The sequence below is a fragment of the Mesoplodon densirostris genome, chromosome X (genome assembly GCF_025265405.1).
Source record: "Mesoplodon densirostris isolate mMesDen1 chromosome X, mMesDen1 primary haplotype, whole genome shotgun sequence".
NCBI classification, from domain to species: Eukaryota; Metazoa; Chordata; class Mammalia; order Artiodactyla; family Ziphiidae; genus Mesoplodon; species Mesoplodon densirostris.
Window position 1 is genome coordinate 94,915,290 of NC_082681.1, and position 22,023 is coordinate 94,937,312.

Consider the following 22,023-nt stretch of genomic DNA (forward strand, 5'->3'; position numbering starts at 1 on the left):
TTTTCTTTATTGTGGTAAAATATCTATAACATAAAATTTACTGTTTTAACCATTCTTTTTTTTTTTTTTTTTTTTTTTTTTTTTTTTGCGGTATGCGGGCCTCTCACTGTTGTGGCCTCCCCCGTTGCGGAGCACAGGCTCCGGACGCGCAGGCTCCGGACGCGCAGGCTCAGCGGCCATGGCTCACGGGCCCAGCCGCTCCGCGGCATATGGGATCCTCCCAGACCGGGGCACGAACCCGTATCCCCTGCATCGGCAGGCGGACTCTCAACCACTTGCGCCACCAGGGAGGTCCTGTTTTAACCATTCTTAAGTGTACAGTTCAGTGGCATTAAGTACATTCACATTGTTGTGACAATGATCTTTTCTTAAAACAACTTAATTGAGGTATAATTTGCATATCATAAATGTCACTCATTTTAAGCATGCAATTCAATTCAATTATTTTAGTAAAGTTACCAAAGTGTGCAACAATCACCACAATCCAGTTTTAGAGCATTTTCATAATCCCTATAAGATCCCTCATGCCCAAATACCTTTTTTAATTAATTAATTAATTAATTAATTAATTAATTTGGTTGCATCGGGTCTTAGTTGTGGCACCAAATACATTTAATCTCTGTTCCCATTCCCACTCCCAGGCAACTGCTAATCTACTTTCTGTCTCTATAGATTTGCCTTTTAAATCCAATATGTGGATTTTTGGTATTTGGCTTCTTTCACTTAGCATAATGTTTTTGAGGTTCAGTCATGTTGTATCATGTACCAGCAGTTTGTTCCTTTTATTGCTGAGAATAGTATTCCGTCCAATGATCTTTCACTGCCCCCCAAATCACCCGCTAATAGCTCCTCAACTATAATGCATAAAATCCCTCTGACATCCAGACCTCAAAACAGGCCGCTAAAAAAACCAAAAAAACAACAAAAAAAAACAGGCCGCTAAACTCCATCCCAGACTGTACCCGCCAGCCTTCAACTATATCCCCAAACAACACTATTGATCCTCAAACTTCCTCACTAAACTACCCAACCAGGTCCTCACCTTCACCCCCAAACCTTCCAACTGACCCTACTTTACCCTCAAACTGTCCTCTAGATCCCAAGAATATCCCCAAAGTGCCCTTTCAGTGATACCCAACGCTAATCCCAAACTACTCTCCAACAATTATAAACCTCGCCCCCCAAATTTCACTTCCGAGAGCCCCCAACTCTGCTTCTAAATACCCCTTAACTACCTTCCCTTGGTCCCACAGCTACAGCCCCAAACTATACCTCCAAACCACTCTTCAATGACAGCTATAGCTGTCTTAAATTACAGTTGGCCTCGATATCCACTGGTCCCACATCCAGGGATAGGGAGGGCTAACCGTACTATGCTATTTTATATAAGGGACTTGCACATCCTTGGATTTTGGTATTCACACATGGGGGTGTCCTGGAACCAATCTCCCTATGGATTCTAAGGGACATGCAACTACACCCACAAAACATCTTCCAATTTTCTCCAACTGTACCACCCAAACCACCCTTCAAGAACCACACCTCCAAACCACCCTCTGGTGACTCCCCCAACCCCACCTCAGTCTTCCCTTTGATGGCTCCAACTGTACCCAAACACTTTCAAACGCCCCAATTATACCCTCAGACTTCCCTCAATCACCTCCAAGCATACCCCTAAGTCCTTCCAACAACCCCAAATCTACCCCTAAGCCATCTGTATTAGCTTCCTGTGGCTGCTGTGATGAATTACCACAAATTTGGTGGTTTAAAACATAAGAAAAATTTTAAAACAACATAAGAAATTTATTCTCTCAGTTCTGGGGGCCAAAAGACCAAAATCAAGGTGTCAGCCAGGTCATGCTCCCTTCAGAGGCTCTAAGGGAGAATCTGCTTGTTGCCTCTTCCTCTTTTGGTGGCTATCAGCATTCTTTGGCTTGTGGCCACATCACTACAATCTCTGCTTGATTGTCACATTGCCTTCTTTTCTGTCAAACCTGCCTCTGCCTCCCTCTTACGAGGACACTATGGTTATGATTAGAGTCACCTGGATAATCCAAGATAATCTCCCCATCTCAAAATTCTTACCTTAATCACATCTACAAACTGCAAAGTCCCTTTTCTTTTTCTTTTCTTCTCTTTCTTCCATCTAAGTTACATTCAAAGGTTCCAGCAATCAGGATGTGCATATCTTTGGTGGTGGCATCATTCAGCCTACAACAGTACACCATTTGGTCTCCAAAGATGCACATCCACTCTATGTGAAAAACACATGTACCTTATCCCAATACTCCCAAAATTTCAACCCATTACAGCATCAACTCAAGTTCAAAATCTGACTTTAATATCATCAGCTCAGAAGTTTCAAATCTCATTATCTAAATAATCTAAATCAGGTATGAGTGAGCCTCTGGGTATGATCCACCCTGAGTCAAAATTCCTCTCCATCTCTGGACTTGTGGAACTAGAAAACAAGTTATCTGTTCCCAAAACACAGTGGTGGGACAGGCATAGGATGCGAGTTATAGACATTCCTATTCCAAAAGGGAGAAAACGGAAGGAAAAAAAGGTGTCACTGGTCCCAGGAAACGGTGAAATCCAGCAGGGCAAGTTTCATTCAGTTTCAAGGCCTGGGAATAATAAATCCTCTGCGGCTTGATGCTCTACCTCTGGGCTCAAGGCTGTGTCCTCAGAGTCATTCTTTCTTTCCCTTGAAGGGTAGCACATGTTTGCTGCTGAGTAGTTTTAGCCTGTATCCTTCCAGTAAAATTTTGGGAGTCCAAAATCCTTCCTTCATTTCATCGTGTCTCTGTTTGTTTGTTTTTTTTCAAGCCAATCAGGCAGTGTTTCCGTTAGTATAACATTCTGAAAAATATTTTGGATCTCCCATGGAAGGCACAAGGATTCACATCATTAGACAAGAGGGTCCTCCTCAAATTTTTCATGGATAATCCCATCTCTATTCCTGACCTCTACTGAGATGGTTGAGAGGATCCATGAGTCACACACAAAATCTCTTTAGTACTAGCAAAAGGCTGTCCAGCCACACCCTTGGCTTTCTCTCCAGAGCATACTTTCCTGACAGTGAATCTCCTAAATTTTATGTCTTTTGCAATCTGGACAGCCTGAGAATTTTCCAAATCATCAAATCCTGGATCCATTTTGCTTAACAGTTCTTCCCTCAATTTATCTCTTTCCTTTCACATTTTACTATAAGCAGCAAGAAGAAACCAGGCAGTACCTCAAAATTTTCGTTGGAAATCTCCTCAGCTAAATATTCAAGTCCGTCACTTACAAGCTCTGCTTTCCACACAACTGTAGGACACAATTCAGCTAAGTTTTCTGCCTTATATAATAAGGATTTTCTTTTCTCCAGTTTCCAATAACATGTTCCTCATTTCCTTGAGCCCTGTTAACAGCAGCACCTGTAACATTAATATTTCTACCAATATTCTGTTTATGATGATATACGTATTCCCTGAGACAATGTATGCTTTCTCTACTGTGCTCATTTACTTCTGAGCCTTCACCAGCAGTGCTTTTAACGTTCATATTTCTACTAGCAGTTTATTCAAGGCAACCTAGGCTTTTTCTATCATGTGCCTCAAAATTCTTCCAGCCTCTACCCACTATCCAATTCCAAAGCCACTTCAATTTTTTTAGGTATTTGTTGCAACACGTTATGGAATTAATTGTGTTCAACACCCCCCAATTATTTGTTGAAGCCCTAACCCCCCAATATAATTGTATTTGGAAATAGGGCTTTTAAGCAGATGATTAAGGTTAAATGGGGTCATAAGGGTGGAGCCCTTATCCAATAGGAATGGTGTCATTATGAGAAGAGGAAGAGACACCAGGAGTGCACACGCACAAAGGAAAGACCACGTGAGGACACAGAAAATATCAGTCATCTGCAAGTCAGGAAGACTGCTCTCATCAGAAATCAACCCAGATGGCACCTTGATCTTGGACTTCTAGCCTCCAGAACTGTGAGAAAATAAATTTCTGTTGTTTAATACCACAGTCTGTGGTATTCTGTTATGACAGCCCAAGCAGACTAAGACACAGCAGCATCACATATCCAGGTACCAAAATCTATATTAGTTTCCTGTGGCTGCTGTAACTAATTACCACAAATTTGGAAGATTAAAAATATAAGAAATCGGGCCTCCCTGGTGGCGCAGTGGTTGAGAGTCCGCCTGCCGATGCAGGGGACACGGGTTCGTGCCCCGATCTGGGAGGATCCCATATGCCGCGGAGCGGCTGGGCCCGTGAGCCATGGCCGCTGAGCCTGCGCGTCCGGAGCCTGTGCTCCACAACGGGAGAGGCCACAACAGTGAGAGGCCCGCATACCGCAAAAAGAAAAAATATATATATAAGAAATCTATGGGACTTCCCTGGTGGTCCAGTGGTTAAGACTCCACACTTTCAATGCAGGGGGAGTGCATTCGATCCCTGGCCAGGGAACTAAGATCCCACATGCTGCGTGGCATGGCCAAAAATTAAAAAAAAAAAAAAAGAAATCTACTCTTTCATGGTTCTGGGGGCCAGAAGTCCAAAATCAATTCCACTGGACAAAATCAAGGAGTCAGAAGGGCCATACTCTCCCTGGAGACTCTAGGGGAGAATCTGTTGTCTCTTCCAGCTTCTGGTGGCTGCTGGCATTCCTTGGCTTGTGGCCATATCACTACAATCTCTGCTTCTGTGGTCACAATGCCTTCTCCTTTATGGTTTGTCAAATCTGTCTCTCTTCTTTCTTCTTATAAGGGCTTACAATTAGGGGTTACAATTAGGTTCCATTCAGATAATCCAGGATAATCTCTCTACCTGAAAATCCTTAATTTAATCACATCTGCAAACCTTTTTTTTTTTTTGACATATAAGGTAACATTTACAGGTTCCAGGGATTAGGACATGGATATCTTTTGGGGGGGCCATTAGGCTAACACACTATCCTATGACAGTTAACAGTTCTATTAACAACTCCTTAAACTACAAAAGACCACGCACTAACCTTCCATAGTCCCTCCAACTGCATCTCAAACCATCTTCCAACTCCCCGGAGAGTATTCCCAATTTACCCTCCAATAGCTGCCACCTGCACTCTTAAACTGTCCTCTAGCAGCCCCATTCCTCCTGAAGACGTGGTCCTTTAGTTGTGTGCCAACTGTCCTGTAATAGACCCCAACCTCACCCCAAACCACCCTCAATCACCCCTCACATCTCTCTATAAACATCCCCAATTTCACCATCCAACTGCCCTCTCTTCTCCCTACATATCTCCCATTCACCCCGCCCCTCAGTTGCGTTGCAATGAAACCCCAGCTTCCAGAGAGAGAGAGAGAGAGAGACAGAGACAGAGACAGAGACAGAGAGCACGCAGCAATGAAGACCTAATGCAGCCCAAAATAAATAAATAAAATAAATAAATAAATGGGAAAAAAGATGGCAGCCTCGGGCTTCCCTGGTGGCACAGTGGTTGAGAGTCCGCCTGCAGATACAGGGGACCCGGGTTTGTGCCCCGGTCTGGGAAGATTCCACATGCCACGGAGCCACTGGGCCCGTGAGCCATGGCCGCTGAGGCTGCGCGTCCAGAGCCTGTGCTCTGCAACGGGAGAGGCCACAACAGTGAGAGGCTTGTGTACCGCAGAATGGCAGCCTCATTCAAACTAAGAAAAATACAAAAATTTTTTTTTAAAAGAAGTGTGCTTGGGTTCCAATCCCAGGTTCTATAAACTGGTGTGACCTAGGGCAAGTGACTTAACTTTGCTGTACCTTGGTTTCCTAATCTGTAGGTTGGGAAAATAAATGGAACCCTCCTCAGAGGTCTGTTGTGAGGATTAAAATGAATGAATACAGATAAAGTGCCAAGAAGGACCGATAAATGTTGCTTATTGTTAGTTTTCTTTATAGCTTTCGCTTTTTTGTATCCTGTTCAAGAAGGCCTTGTTTGTTGCCAAAGACTTAAAGATAGTCTCCAAACATATTTTGTTCTGATATTTTTTATAGGTTCTTTTTTAATGGTTAGGTCTTTAGCCAATCTGGAATTAATTTTTCTGAATTGAGTAAATTAGGAATCTAATCCCTCCCCCCAAAAGACAGTCATTTCTCCCCAAACTATTTTAGTAAATAGTCCATCTCTCTCCCAGTGACTTGAAATATCACTTTTGTCATTTATGAATTCCCACAATACCTAGGTCGATTTTTGGATTTTTTTTCTGTACCATTGATCTAGTTTTCTATTCCTACTCCCATATCACAATGTTTCTTTTTATGTTTGTATTTCCCTGTGCTTATTTTATTTTATTATTTTTGGCTGTGCAGCACGCGGGATCTTAGTTCCCCGACCAGAGATCCACCCGCTCCCCCTGCAGTGGAAGTGCGGAGTCCTAACCACTGGACCTCCAGGGAAGTACCACAATGTTTTAATAACTAGAGCTTTGTCAGATATTTTGAATCTGGTAAGATGACGCCCTCCTCTTTCTTTTTCTTTTATAAAATTAGATATTCTCGTGTATTTAAGGCACCGTAGGAATTTTAACATCAGGTCTACAAGTTCCATTTTGCAGTTTTTATTGGTAATGTATTGATTTTTTAAAGATTAATTTGGGGAAGAATTGTCTTTATTATGTGGGTAATGTTTGTGTGTGAGCGTGTGGGGATGTGTGTGTTTACCAAGCCAACTTGGGAAATAAGGGTGCCAATACAGGAAGGTGCAAGACAAATGGGCGCTCAGAGAAGTTCCCAGTGGTCCAACTGATGGGCATGGTCTCGGGATGTTGGGAGGGATAAAGGGAAGGTTGTAGGTCTGGGTATTTTGTGAGCTGACTGTGCATCTGAAGGTATGGGTGGGACCCTCTGCTGTGTGCAAGCCGGCTTGCATGTATCTAGCACACAGAGGAGCTCAATAAATGTTTGTTAAATCAGTGCACAAATGAGTGAATCAATTTTTGGAGAGATTATTGTATGCCAAACAACCTGCTAGCACTATTCGAAAATTACCTCCAATCCTCATAACAACCCTGTCAAACAGGTATTATGACCCCCATTTGACAGGCCAGTAAAGCTGAGGCTCAGAGAGGGGAAGTCCCTTGCCCATATTCAAACCTTGGTCTTTATAATTCCAGAAGTCAACCACAGAAGGGGCCAGATCTAATTTCCATCCTTCCACTCATTCATCCATCTGCCAAGGATTCACTAAACACCTACAGTGCAGCGCAACGACCTAGTACAACAACCGCTCTAAATGACATAGAGTAGGCGGACCGCTTCCAGGAAGACCAGCTGGGCGGCTGGACTGTAGGTACTGAAAGGGTGGGGTTTCTGGTGCGCACCTTCCGGGAATGTAGCTGCCTAGGCCTCAAGGCTATGGCTTTGGCTGAGGAGGCACCGCTAGATCAAGGTTGGAGCGCGGTTTAGGGAGTGGATACTATGAATATTGGCCTATAGAGGGCGCGTTTCCGCAGCTAGAAGCGTGTCCTGGAGATCCTCCGCGCGCAGACTGGCCATCAGGACGCAGGCGCAGAGGACCCAAGGAGCGGCTTAATATCTTGCGGAGGGATAATTTGAGAAGAGGAGGCGTGGTTCAATCTAATTACCTCTCATTGATTTGCCTCTGTCTCTGAGGGCGTGGCCTCGGTGCCCCCTTCTCGGAATAAGGGCCTGCGGAATCTAGTTCTCTCTCGGCTTCGGAGGCGTAGCTTAGGGCGGGCCCTTGAGCCACCCCTCAACGATTGGCCACCTCACCCAGAGGGCGTGGCCCAGCGAGCTGTCTATCCTCAGTGTGGTCACTTCCTGTGGAGTTTCCCCAGCCCAGGGAGGAGGGGGAAGAGGACGAGGGGGAGGAGGGCGGTCGTCCGGGGTTAGGTTGGGGGGGGGTGTTGGTCCGTTCTGGGCGGGGGATGACTCACAGCCCATCCCATCTCCCCGACGCCGCCCGCCCACGCAGAGCTCGCTCCATGGCTTAGCGGAGGAGGCGGTGGCGAGCGGGGGAGGGGGACTCTTATTTTGTTAGGGGGACCGGGCCGAGGCCCGACCGGCCTGGCAGGGCTCGCCCGGGGCCGGGCGTCATGTCTCATGCAGCCGAGCCAGCTCGGGACGGCGTAGAGGCCAGCGCGGAGGGCCCTCGAGCCGTGTTCGTGCTGTTGGAGGAGCGCAGGCCGGCCGACTCGGCCCAGCTGCTCAGGTGCGGGACCGCCTGGGACCGGTAGTGCTAACTGGGGTTCCCGGGGGCCTGATCTGGGGGCAGCGGGGGCCCAGGACTGTGATTGGAGGCCCTCGGCCTAGTCTTGGAGGACGTATGGGCGCCTGACTTGGGGGGGCACCTAAGGAATCTGGCGGTGGCTTGCTTGGACTGAGGCTTCAAGGAGTCGTGGAAGTGCAGTAAGGGAGGCCTAGTTCAGATTTGGCGGGGGCCCTTGACTGGGTCTCGAGGGGCTGATTCTGTTGTGTCCAAAAACTAGTCTAGGGTAGCTGAACTTCAGGGACTGAGACTCTGACTAGAGGCTGAATTTGGGGTCTTTGAGTCAGATATGAGGGGAATGAATTTGAGGGGGCACTCTGTAGGTGAGGCACTGATTTTTAAGGGACTTTTTCCCTCAGAGAAGGCGTCCTGGGAGATAGAGGTGCTGTCTTGGGAGCTTGGTGACTCCCAGTGGCTGGTTGCTGGAGGCTGTGTTTGGGGATAAAATGACTCTGGAGGGATTTGGGGGTATCTCGGATATACTGCGTGGGACCAGCCTTGTGAGCGTGTGTGAGTGAACAAGAAAAGCAACATTCATCAAGACTTGATCAGAATAAGCCCTTCACCTGCCCACCCATCCAGCCGGGTAGTGGAAAAGCCCTCTTCCCACACCCCATAGGGGCTTGAATGGGAAACAGTCAGACAGACAGGCAATGGAGATGGTGCTACCTCTTAGCCCAGAGAAGGCCTCAGACCTTATTTGGGAACCCAGAGGAGGGTCTTGTTCCTGTTGCCACCTGCCCTAGCCTCTCAGCCAGCTCTTTTCACCCCCTACACACACACAGACACAGAGGTTTTTTTTTTTTTTTTTTTAATCTCACCTTCCCAGTCTGTCTCTCAGGCCCTGGAGGCAATCTTGAATCTGACCCTAGAGCTGGAATGAGCACCAATTGCACCATCCCTGCCTGGGTGGGTCCTCTATGACCTCTTAGCCTCACTTCCATCAGCGGGCCTGGAAGCCCCAGCCCTCTCTGTCCATACCCTGCCCATTCCAGTGCCCACCTCTTCCAACTTCTGTGCAATGGAAGTGTGAGCATGGGAGGGGGCTTTGCCTACTTTCTGCCTGGGATTGTGCTGAGCTCAGCGGCTCCCCAGCTTCCTCTTCCCGACTTCCTGGGGTGGTTTTAGGGCCCCGTCTGTGAGTGAGGAAAGGGAGGAAGACAGATTCTTGGGGAGGGGCGGAAGACAGATTCTTGGGGAGGGGCAAGTCACCGACAATCTCAGGATTCTAAATCTTTGACTAAATTCAAGGATGCATAGCTATCTGCCTGCATGTTAATGTCCCCTACACACTAGGATCTTGCAGCCAGCATGGAGGGTTAAGCAGGAGCCTTTCAATATATGAATTTACCATCTCCTGATGCCTTTATAGCAACCTAGGTCATCACAGTAGTGGCGATAGTTGAAAGGGACGGGTGTACATGGCTTCTTAGTTTGTGTGTCAGTGGGTGTTGGTATTGGAGGTGTGTTTGTGTTTTGATCTATCGAAAAAACTGGAGAGTGCTGGGCAAGCTCCTCTAACCAAGAAAAGAATGTTCCTATAAAGCAGATCATCCACCCAAATTCTCCCTCTTGTCAATCCAGATTGTTGGACTGAGGGGAGCCTTTGTTATTTCCATCTTGTTTTTGGATGCGTGTTCGCATCCCACAAACTCTGGCTGGGGCAGGGTTGGTGTCTGGGAGCTCTTTTGGGAAGTAGTGGATCCTTCAGTAAAGTGAATCAGCTACCCCAGTTCTCATTGTGATGCATTCAGTTTGTGTTACAATGGACTGTTCTGCCGAGGGAAGCCCCTACCGTGCAGTATGCCTGTGGACCTATGTGGGCTCACATTCAGCAGCCAGGAAAACAATGGGGGGTGTGGGGGCTGGGAGAACTCTGAATGCAAAGTCAGGAATCCCACAAAGTGAATTGTCATTCCTCAATTCTTCGTTTCTGTTCTTCTGAAACCCAGGTTGTACACCCAGGTGATTGTTAGATCGAGGATCTGGGGTTCAGGCTTATTATTTTTAATCTTAAGGAACTATGGGTAACACGGAGCAAAAGAGAGTGGAGAGGGGAGAAGACATGGGAATTCATGGTGGTGGTTTCAGCAAAGTGGCCGAATGTGAGTGATACCCTCTATTCTCCTCTCTCCTGGTGTATGCTTCTCTTCTTTTCTCTTCTGTCTCTGTCTCTGTCTCTCTCAGGGGAATGACGTCTCCATACAATCACTGACCATCACCCCTGCCTTCCCCCCACCCTCAGCCTGAACTCTTTGCTTCCGGAATCCGGGATTGTTGCTGACATCGAATTAGAAAACGTCCTTGATCCTGACAGCTTCTACGAGCTCAAAAGCCAACCCCTATCGCTACGCTCAAGGTATGTCTCCTCTCTCTGACTCCCCTCCCGATTCCTCAGGCCCCTCCATCCCTTCTTGATGGGCAGAGGCCCTCAGTGCCAGCCCAACCCATTCTCTCACCAGCCTGAATTTTTCAGATAGTAAAATTAAGAGCCAGAAAGAGCATGTGGAAAGCAGGAGGCCAAGCTAGGATTCTAGTATCTCAGACAAAATCTCCCCTGCTTCCTCCCCCACCTGCACATCCATTCATAGACAAAAATTGCAGCGTGCCTGGAGTTCCCAGACACAGGGCGTGGCCTGCTCAAGCCCAGCCCCCAAGTAGGCAGAGCCGTTCCCATAACCCCTGGTCACCCTCCCCTCAACTCAACAAATTCACCCACTCCCAGCCCTTGAAGAACCCCTGCTGGTCTCTTCTTTCCCCCAAGCTTGAAAGTCTAAATGTGCTGAGTCATGGGCCTGGGCTCTAAGAGAGGGGAGGGGACCTGGAAGAGGGGCAGGAAGAGAGGATTGTGAAATCTCTGAGATTTTCAAGACTGACTAGCTCCTGGGACCAGAGGCCCAGGCAGGGGAGGAAGAAGGGCCTGCGGTTGCCCATATAGCCTGATGCTCACCCCCAGGAGCTCAGGGAGCATCTCCAGCCCCGAATTGAGCTTAATGAGCCCTCTGTGTCCGTATCTACTCCCACAGCCTCAATCCTGTTTCCTTCTGCTCTCCTTTAAATAGCTCGCAGAGCTGAACAATGGTGTCTCCGCTTGATATATGAACAGGCCCAAATCCAGTCTTCACCATAAGGACTGAGGGCTAAAGTTCCCCCAGTAGACTGTGACCCCTGAGGGTTGTGACCAGGTCTGGTTCCTTTATCTCCCCTCCACATTGTGGCTTCTGAAGGCAGAGAACAGGCCAGGTTCCTACGTCTGCTCCATCGCACTGTGACTCCTTAGGCTTGGGCCGAGACTTTTAGCTTACCTGTGGCCCCGTATTTCCCATTCCACAGCCTCCCAATATCACTGCAGGCCACACCAGCCACCCCAGCTACACTCTCTGCATCATCTTCTGCAGGGGGCTCCAGGACCCCTGCCATGTCGTCATCTTCTTCATCGCGGGTCTTGCTGCGGCAGCAGCTAATGCGGGCCCAGGCCCAGGAGCAGGAGAGGCGTGAGCGTCGGGAACAGGCTGCAGCCTCTCCCTTCCCTAATCCTGCACCTGCCTCTCCTGCCATCTCTGTGGTCGGCGTCTCTGCTGGGGGCCACACATTGGGTCGTCCTCCCCCTGCTCAGGTGCCCAGGGAGGTGCTCAAGGTAAGGTGACATCCAGAGGCCCTGGGAGGGGCTCCTGGTGACTGAGGATTGGTCCTGGTGGCTTCGGGACGAGGTCCTAGGGGCTCTAAGGAAGGTCTCAGGTACTGTTAAAAGGGGGCTGTGCTAGTATCCCATTGTGTTTAGGGTTTCCAAGGCGTTCTTGTGGAGTTGTGAGGGGTTCTTGGGGGCCATAGGATGTCTTGGTGGATCATGGAGGCTCATGAGTGCCCTGAGTGGGCCCTGGAGTCTGTGAAGTGGCTTTGTAGGAAGCACTTCACATATGGTTATGCATCAGGAATTCTTTGGCCATTGGAGTGTCTTGGGAAGCCATGTATAGTTCCCACGTCTGTTAGGTGGGGTCACAGGCTTTGAGGGGGGCCTCTTGGGGACTGTGACAGGGTGCTCCAGAAAGTGTGAAGGATTCTGCCACCCATGGGTAGGTAGATCTTGAGGGCTGTGAAGGATCTCTGAGAAGGGGAGTTTGGGTCCTAGGGGAGACTTTAATCAGTATTTGGGGGCGGGAGAGGGTTCTCAGATTCTGGGCCTGGTTTGCCATCCTGAGCCTAGGAACAGATGACTTCTGAGGGGCAAGCTGGGGCTCAGAGTCACCCCTCTGAGCCCTGTTCTACCTTGTTCCCTCCCATCCTGTCTCCCCCGCATTCCACAGGTACAGACCCATCTGGAGAACCCGACGCGCTACCACCTGCAGCAGGCGCGCCGGCAGCAGGTGAAGCAGTACCTGTCCACCACACTTGGGCCCAAGCTGGCGTCCCAGGCCCTCACCCCACCACCGGGGGCTGCTAGTGCCCAGCCGCTTCCTGCCCCTGAGGCTGCCCATGCTACTGGCCCCACTGGCAGTGCTCCCAACAGCCCCATGGCACTGCTCACCATCGGGTCTAGCTCAGAGAAGGAGGTGAGTGGCTGCAGACGACCCTCCCATGCTCCCCCGGCCCCAACTTCTTCTAAGGCTCTTCCATATTTCTTCTCCCAGATTGATGATGTCATCGATGAGATCATCAGCCTGGAGTCCAGTTACAACGATGAGATGCTCAGCTATCTGCCCGGAGGCACCACGGGGCTGCAGCTCCCCAGCACGGTGAGGCCCTGAGATGGGGGGTTGGTCTAAAAATTAGCGCATCCCTCTATCACTGAGGGATATCTTATATACACCCGGCCTAGCTGTGTACATAAGAGACTGTCACCTTGGATTGTACTGAGATAGAGATAGAGGCTGTATGTTGAGAATGGGGCACACCAGTGCCCTGGGGCCATGTTGCACTGCATGGAGAGGTGAACCTTGTAGATTTTGATATCTACACGGTGGGGACTTCATGGAGCTATTAGGGCATACCGAAGCACTCAGGCTTCACTGCTACTCTTGTAGCATTTTGTTTGTTTGTTTGTTTTGAGTGTAAGACAGGTTTTTTTTATTAAGTTTTCCTAGACTTGTCTCATGTTTACTGAATGTTTTGCTTTGTGTAAGAAAGTAACCTGGAGCTTTTTTTTTTTTTTTTTTTTTTGCGGTACACGGGCCTCTCACCGTTGTGGCCTCACCTATCGCGGAGCACAGGCTCCAGACGCGCAGGCTCAGCGGCCACGGCTCACAGGCCCAGCCGCCCCACGGCACGTGGGGTCCTCCCGGACCGGGGCACGAACCCGCGTCCCCTGCATCGGCAGGCGGACCCCCCAACCACCGCGCCACCAGGGAAGCCCTAACCTGGAGCTTTAACAAACCAATTTGGACAATGCAACCTGGATAAATGCTTGTCCGCACACAAGTCATCGATTGCCATTCTCTGGCCTGGCCTCCATGTAAATCCAATTGGTCTTAAAGTCTATCTAAACAGAGAGCAAGCAGACCACATCATCTTATTTCTAGTTTAAACTTTCAACCTCAAATTAACCCCCATCCCAAGACCCACACCCTCCCCCACACACAAAAGAAAATTTTTAGAAGAAATGGCCATTAAGAACTGAGTCAGGGGCTTCCCTGGTGGCGCAGTGGTTGAGAGTCCGCCTGCCGATGCAGGGGACATGGGTTCGTGCCCCGGTCCGGGAAGATCCCACATGCTGCGAAGCGGCTGGGCCCGTGAGCCGTGGCTGCTGAGCCTGCGTGTCCGGAGCCTGTGCTCCGCAGGGGAGAGGCCACAACAGTGAGAGGCCCGTGTACCGCAAAAAACAAAAAAACAAACAAAAAAAGAACTGAGTCAGTTGCATAAGAATTGGCTTAATCCTGCAGCCAGCACTCCAAAGTAGCTCTTGGCTTCACAACAGGCCAGCTGGAACTCTTGAAGCAGGACAGGTAGAGAATGGATAGAGGATGCTCTAAGAACAGGGCCAAGTCCTGGTGCTGTGAGGCTTCCACACATGCTTACACTCCAACATAAATACACTTTCACCTTCCTCCCTTAAGTGATGTTTCTCTATAGCACTTTAGAGCTTGTAACTCTCTAAATTTTTTAGTGCAGAGATGGACAGAAACTTTTTCTAAACATGCAAGGTATTATCTTATTTCTAACAACATAGGCCAAAATTAACAGAGAAGCTCTTTGTTATACAGATTATCTTGTAGCGTTTTGTTTGTTTGTTTGTTTCTTTTTGTTTGCGGTATGCGGGCCTCCCACTGTTGTGTTCTCTCCTGTTGTGGAGCACAGGCTCCGGCTGCGCAGGCTCCGGCCATGCAGGCTCAGCGGCCATGGCTCACGGGCCCAGTCGCTCCGCGGCATGTGGGATCTTCCCGGACCGGGGCACGAACCCGTGTTCCCTGCATCGGCAGGTGGACTCTCAACTACTGTGCCACCAGGGAAGCCCTCTTGTAGCATTTTGAGTGTACCAGGACATTCAGGTCATGAAGACACACCCAGACCATGAAGTGATTGGAACATAATATGCCAAAGGCGTCCAGATTTGATGTGGTTGGACCTTGAAGTGACTAGAACATACCACATCTCTTAAAGTGAACTGTGCCGAGAGGCTGGGTCCTTGTAAAGACTGGATAAAACTTTCTAGAGCAGGAGATGCACCAATGAATTTTAACATTCTGGTTCTGAACATTCCAGGAGTCTCATAACTAGTTTTGGGACATACCAAGTGCCTATAGCTCTACTTCTTTCCAACTTATCAAGAGGATAGAAGCACATGTAAAAATGGTACCAATTTATCAGAATCTTTCATTGATTTGGGCACAGCTAGAGATTGGATGGATCCAGCAGTCTAGTGGGGGTTTCAAGAGATGAAAACTCATCAAGAGGTGGGACTAATTACTTATGGATTAGTTCTTTGCCCTAGGGTGTATCCAAGAGAGTGTGAAGGAGAAAAAAAAAAACTAGGCTGACATAGAAACAGTGCTTGTTGAGTAGCTGGACAAGAAATCCTGAGAGATCAGAATGTGCAAGAGGGTGCCAGATCAGAACCTCGGTGCATGGCAGCCGGAGACTGTATGCAACGCAGTCACAGCAAAAGACTGGAGATTGGGCTGGAACTCTCCAAAAGGCCAGATTTTGGGTGGAATGTTGCCATGACAATTTCCCAAGGTCTGAGAAGACTGGGTTGGAGTGTTCCAAGAATGCTGAGTTGGAATGTAGCTCTAGGAGGGGCTGAAATGTTGCACTGGAGCTGATAAAGACCTGAGAAGGGTGGTTTTCTGGCACTTCTTAGAGCCAGTGTGGGGGTTTGGGAGAGGGGCTTCAGAAGTCACTGGGGGATTCAAGGGGCTGTGGGGACACTATGAGCAGGCCAGGCAGGCTCCAGTCCCCCAGCAAAGCAGGGTAGGTCCCCGTGACCCTGTCTTCCCTGTTGAGTGGCTGTGTGAAATTCCCTTGAAGGAGAAGGAAGGGTTCCCATGCTGAGCCAGCCAATCCTTGCACGAGGGGGCCCATCTCTGGGGTGTGTGGAGGGTCAGGAACCTGGTCGAAGAAGGGGCCGAGCCTGGGGTCTGTTTCCAACCATCATTTTTCCGCTCTCCCTGCCTGCAGCTGCCTGTGTCAGGGAATCTGCTTGATGTGTACAGTAGCCAGGGCGTGGCCACACCAGCCATCACTGTCAGCAACTCCTGTCCAGCTGAGCTGCCGAATATCAAACGGGAGATCTCTGGTAAGGGCCAGGGTCTTGGGCCCCGTGCAATTATCATATACCCCAGGGTGAGCCCCATATCTACCACGTCTGGGGATCAGGCCTGATTCTAAGGGAAGAGGGTTTAAACAGACAGAAATGGGGGCTGTTTGCCATCTTTGTCCACATGGCCCGTGGTCCTGCTTTCACTCCACTCCCTCTCCTCTTGGGTTTAACAAGTGGCCTGTCACCATGGCTTCTTTAAAAATTGTAAAAATGGTGGCACTTCCCTTGCCTGCGCCCACCAAAGCCTACCCCAGCGACTGCACATGCTGCCTACCGTCGTCTGTCATCTTTCCCAGACCCAGAGGCCCTGACCACCTCCCGCACTCTCTTCCAGAGACAGAGGCCAAGGCCCTTTTGAAGGAACGGCAGAAGAAAGACAATCACAACCTGAGTGAGTGAGAGCGCGGGCTCCTGCCCGCGTGCTGTGCAGCCCTGCCTCACTCTGCCCCCGGCCTTCCTTGGGGGCCTCTCCCTGCAGCAGCCTCCCAATGCCCCAGTTTCTCCTCTTCGCTTCTCAGCCTATTGATGACTCTTTCCCACTTTCTCTTTCTCTCCCCCGCCTTCAAAGTTGAACGTCGCAGGCGATTCAACATTAACGACAGGATCAAGGAGTTGGGCACCCTCATCCCCAAGTCCAGTGACCCGTGAGTCTGGGCCAGGAGCCCCAGGCCGGTGGAAGGTGGGGTGGGGGCCCCACCCCCTGAAAGTCATTCCCGGGTGGGCCCGCCCTAAGTGGGAACCACCCGGGCAGTCCTGCTCCTTTGCCCCTTTCTCACCCAGCTTTCCTCACCCTGAGCAGGGTGGCAGCCCCTCACCGTGTTCCCATCTAAAATTTTAGGTGCATGACATTATGGTCCATGACATTATGGTCCACGTCATTATGGTCCACGTCGTCTGCCCCCCTGTATGACATAGACAGTTTTCCGCTTATTTAGTACCTCCTTTATTTACTCAAAAAATGTATTGAGCTGCTTCTGCTTTGTGCCAGGTACCATGCTAGGCCCTGAGGATACCAGAGGGAACAAAATGCACAAAAATCCCTGACCTCATGGAACTGATGTTTTAGTGGGGGCAGACAGACAGCAAAGAAGATAAATATGTAAACTCCGATGGTTATGATGAGTGTTGTGGAGAGGAATCAAGAACAGAGGGAAGATGGGATATTGGGGAGGGTCACAGTTTGGGGTGAGGAGGGTGGGGACAGAGCAGGCCTCAACTGATGAGGAAATACTTGAATAAAGAGCCTAAAGAGGTGAGGCAGGAGCCATCTGGGTGTCTGAGGGAAGAGTGTTCAAGGTGGAGGGCAGAGCTGGGCTGGAGGCCCTGAGGTGGGAATGATTTTCCATGTTCTAGGAGCACTGAGAAGCCAGTGTGGCTGCAGTGAGATGAAACAGGGGGGCATGGGTAAGAGGAGCAGTATGGGATCAGGTCAGAGAGGGCTTCCTGGGTTCGGGGTGTGATGGGGCATCATTGGAAGGTTCCAGGCAGGTGGTTTACATCCGAGCATTCCATACCCTTGATGTCCCTCTGCCTCAAGTTCTAGGCATGTGGTGGGGTGCTCCATCTACCTGGTGCAATCGCCCCCTTCAGCTCCCGAGAGACTCCGTGTGCAGCATTCCCTTCTTTCCTCCCCCTCGGGCCCCACAGGGAGATGCGCTGGAACAAGGGCACCATCCTGAAAGCCTCTGTGGATTACATCCGCAAGTTGCAGAAGGAGCAACAGCGCTCCAAAGACCTGGAGAGCCGGCAGCGATCCCTGGAGCAAGCCAACCGCAGCCTGCAGCTCCGAATTCAGGTCTGGAAGGAGAAGGCGGTGGCAGGGGTGAGGGGGGCTTCCTGGAGGCAGAGGCAGAGGGAGAACAGGCTAGGATTTCTCCTCCTGGCATATTTGGGGGATCCCCGGGCTTCCTGACTCATATGATGATGATGATGATGATGATGATAAGTAGTAATCATAACATTAGCAAGAAGAATAATGAATATTGGTTAACGGACACAGTGTTTTATCTTGTGCCATGCACTATGACAAGAGCCTTATCTCCATTTACTAAGTTAATCCTCACAACAATCCTGTGAGACAGGGACCATTATTATACCCACTTTCTAGGTTGGGACTCTGAGGCTCAGAGACGGTAAGCAACTTGCCTGAAGTTACGCAACTAGTGAGTGGCAGAGGCTGAATTCGAACCCAGGCAGCCTACCCTTTTAACTGTTATATCCTCTGCCTCTGAGGGACTCTGAACCCCATCTTATCCCACCCCCACCCCCCACCCCCCTACATTTTGCAGGAGCTAGAACTGCAGGCCCAGATCCATGGTCTGCCAGTGCCTCCCACCCCAGGGCTGCTCTCACTGGCCACAACTTCAGCCTCTGACAGTCTCAAGCCAGAGCAGCTGGATGTTGAAGAGGAGGGCAGGCCAGGCACAGCAACATTTCATGCAGCGGGGGGACCTTCCCAGAGTACTCCCCATCAGCAGCCCCCAGCGCCACCCTCAGATGCCCTTCTGGACCTGCACTTTCCCAGCGACCACCTGGGGGATCTGGGGGACCCCTTCCACCTGGGGCTGGAGGACATTCTGATGGAGGAGGAGGAGGGGGTGGTGGGGGGACTATCAGGGGGCGCCCTGTCCCCACTGCGGGCTGCCTCCGATCCCCTGCTTTCTTCAGTATCCCCCGCAGTCTCCAAGGCCAGCAGTCGCCGCAGCAGCTTCAGCATGGAGGAGGAGTCCTGATCAGGCCTCACCCCTCCCCTGGGACTTACCCACCCAGGAAAGGAGGACATGTCAGGATGAGGCCCCGCCTTTTCCCCCACTTTTCATGAGACTGCCCTGCCCAGGTGTACTGGGGGGAGAGGAGACTGATGAGGCCCCAACCCTATAACCAGGCAAGGAGGAGGAGTCAGATGAGGCCCCACCCCTTCCCCATAGGACAGGCCAATGCAGGTATTTCAGACATGGAGAAGGTAGGGACATCAGGGCCTGTCTCTTGCAGAACGCAGCCTCACCCCTGCCCCATGGGACCCGCCCTTACCCAAGTGAGGGAAGGAGACAGGATGAGGTCAGCCCCTGGCCCCTAGGGACTGTCCTAGCCATGTTTCCTGGGATAAAGGGTGTCAGGATACTGCTCCATCTCCTCTCTTGGAACCAACAGTCTAGTCTATCCTGGCAAGGAAGAGGAGTCAAAATGGAGGTCCCACCTTGGGGGTTTAAGCGCTGCCCCTTCCCCGTGAACCCTGCCCTGCGCAGGCAAGGAACAGAAGTGAGGATGAGAGCCAACTCCTTTACCTGGGAACTCAGTCCTGGCCTTCTAGCAATGGAGGAGTCAGGCCCCGCCCTTTCCCTATAGGAACAGCCCGGCGCAGGTATTTCAGTCGTGGAGGAGTCAGTAAGATCAGGCAACTTTGTGGAGATCACAGCCCTCGTCTCTTAGCAACATCCCATCCAGTCATTCCACACTGCAGGGAGGCGTGGTACTTAAGCTCCCCTGCCTTAACCTGGGACCATCGTGACTTAACCTAGGAGGGCTCTAAGCCGACCTGGCCCTTGAAGGGGGCAGATCTTGAAATCTTGTGGGTTGACATTCCAGACCTAGATCAGGAGTGAGTGAGAGTTAGACCCCCACACTTGGGCAGAGTTTTACCTCCTTCCTTGAAGGGTAGATTGGGGAGGTGATGGAGATAAGGGGGTACTGGGTCCATGTTCCCAGAACCAGCACCCCAGTACTCTTTTTCAACATGTAGAGGAATAAGATAAAGGAAGGGGCCTTTCCAGGGAGTTCCCCAGCCCAGGAACAAGTAGAAGCCTGTCTCACCAAGGCAGAGGCTTAGGGGGAGGATTGAAAAAACATATATACCCCCTCTTTATCTGAATTTTTTACTGACCCCCTACTCAGAAGCTAGGTCACCCCTAACCTCTGGCCTCCACCTAGTTCTCCATTTGGAGAAATCTTCCCCATTTCAGAGTTATCAAGAGACACTCCCTGCCCATCCCCATCCCTCCTACCCCATACACCCAAGGTTGTCAGCTTTGGATTGTTGGGGCCGAGCCCCGAGGAGGGTGTACTAAGGGGTCTGTAGGTTTGTGATTAAAATAATAAATGCTAGGCGTGTTTGATGCGCTTTTAACTTTGGCAAAGAGTCTCCTGTCCTTGCTTTTTATCTGTGCAATGAGCATGGCTCATGATGTTCTTGGAAGAAACAGATTTGAGTGGGATGGGTACAAGAATTTAGATACAGGGGCTGGAGAAAACAATGCACAAACAAACGCAATCAGTCCTTAACTATCTGCTAGGCAGCCTCCTAACTGTTGCAAGCGTTTTACCCAATTTATTCTAAGGAATATTCATCAAGAAAGTACTGATTCTTACTCCTATTTCACGTTTGAAGAAACACGAATAGAACAGGGTTTAAGTAACTATCTGACGATATACAGCTGGTAAATGGATGAAGCGCTAAATGGTAAAGTGAGGTAAGTGAGGGCTCTGGTTTGAACAATGTCATTGAGGACAGACGGGCCAATGAAGATTTTCTTGCAAGTTCACTTTTGAAGCTGATAAGGAAGTATATGAGGATATCTCCAGGCAGACAGTAGAGGTATTTCAGATGGTGGAAATGGCAAAGACAAAAACCGTAAAGGTAGAGGAACAAGCAAACAACTCGGTTTTGGAACAGGTGTTGACATTTGTGGGGAATTTAAACGGAAGTGAACAGACACAAGTATCTTAGGCTGGGGAAAAAATATTCCTGGAATTTCTCAACCGAACTGACTCCCAGGACAGGTATCAGGCCTGGTCCTGTGTCACCCCCATCAGGCTGTGACCACCACACTTGCTGCCTGCCCATTTCTAGCCTAACATACTGTGAGCCCTAGGGCCTGGTTGCTGAACCTCTACCACCAGACTGGTGGCTCCCTGATAGCTTTATTTTTTTTCTCCTCAAATTGGGTATATTCTCTTTATTTTACAAAGATAACATGTAATACCCAGAAGTGGGTTTTTTTTTAACTTTGTATTCTGAAATAATTTTAGATTTACAGAAGTGTGGCAAAGACAGTAGAGAGAGTTCTCATACCTGTTATCCAGCTCCCCCTAATGTTAACAGCTTGAATAACCATGGCACATTTATTAAGGCTAAGAAAATCACATTGGCACAGTACTAGGAACTCCAGACTTTATTTGGATTTCACTGGTGTTTCCACGAATGTCTTTTTTTCTGTTCTAGGATCCAAATAAGGATACTCTTGTTTGTTATCTCTTTCTGTGTAACAAATTACCACAATCTCAGTGGCTAAAAACTCATGCATTCATTATCTCCCAATTTTTGCAGGTCAGGCAGCCAGGCTGGCTTAGCTGGCCCCTCTACTCCAGTGGCTCTCAAGAAGGTACAATCAGGGGAGGTGTGGGCAGGGCTGAGGACTTATCTGAAAGCCGGACTGGGGAAGAATCTGCTCCACACTTGCACTCACATGCAACTGTTTGGGGCACTTCTCAGTTCTCTGCAGCCTGTTAAACAGAGGGCCTCAGTTCCTTGCTGGCTGTCAGCTGGAGGTGCACTCAGTCCTTACCATGTGTGCCTTTCCTTCCATGAGGCAGCTCACAGCCTATGTACTTTGCTTCATCAAAGTCAGCAATAGAAGAGTCTGCTAGCAAAACAGAAGTTACTATCTCTTGTAATCTAATCATGGAAGTGACATACCCTCACCATTGAGGCATTCTGTTGGTTATAAGCAAGTTACTCGTGGCAGAGGATTACACAAGATCATGAATAGCAGTAGGACCACTGGGGGGACATCTTAGAAGCTCCCTACCACATTGGGTTGAGCTGTCATATCTTCTTGGTCTCCTTGGACAGTTTCTGTCTGCCCGTTGAGAAGCCTAGACATTGTGCTATTCCAGAAGCAACAAGCACATCTAGTACCCACATCTTGGTTTCTAAATGCCATTCTCCAATGAAAGGAACCAGGGCTCCTTGGAGAAATGGCTGATTTTAAGGCCGGGGAAGGGAAACACATGATGAGCCTGGAGCATTCTGTTT

At 49.6% G+C, this 22,023-nt stretch overlaps 1 protein-coding gene across 2 annotated transcripts; it reads left to right on the forward strand.

Moving 5' to 3' along the window:
* Positions 1 to 7,922: 7,922 nt before the first annotated feature.
* TFE3 (transcription factor binding to IGHM enhancer 3) lies at positions 7,923 to 20,125 on the forward strand. 2 transcript variants are annotated; one of them, XM_060086795.1, is made up of 10 exons: positions 7,923 to 8,182; positions 10,485 to 10,598; positions 11,573 to 11,876; positions 12,544 to 12,789; positions 12,868 to 12,972; positions 15,851 to 15,968; positions 16,327 to 16,383; positions 16,561 to 16,636; positions 17,640 to 17,787; positions 18,281 to 20,125. In XM_060086795.1, the coding sequence occupies exons 1-10, from the start codon at positions 8,067 to 8,069 to the stop codon at positions 18,722 to 18,724; spliced, it is 1,728 nt and encodes a 575-aa protein (XP_059942778.1). In that variant the 5' UTR covers positions 7,923 to 8,066; the 3' UTR covers positions 18,725 to 20,125. The 2 variants fall into 2 exon arrangements, with proteins under 2 accessions (XP_059942778.1, XP_059942777.1); XM_060086794.1 differs by having other exon boundaries at positions 12,544 to 12,972.
* Positions 20,126 to 22,023: the final 1,898 nt, after the last annotated feature.

What these genes read in the sequence shown, in the direction of transcription:
- TFE3 (XM_060086794.1), top strand. Translation starts at nt 8,067, where the DNA reads ATGTCTCATGCAGCCGAGCCAGCTCGGGACGGCGTAGAGGCCAGCGCG. An exon ending in GGCTGCAGCTCCCCAGCACG is followed by an intron (nt 12,973 to 15,850) that starts GTGAGGCCCTGA and finishes CCCTGCCTGCAG; the next exon opens with CTGCCTGTGTCAGGGAATCT. An exon ending in GCCTGCAGCTCCGAATTCAG is followed by an intron (nt 17,788 to 18,280) that starts GTCTGGAAGGAG and finishes TACATTTTGCAG; the next exon opens with GAGCTAGAACTGCAGGCCCA.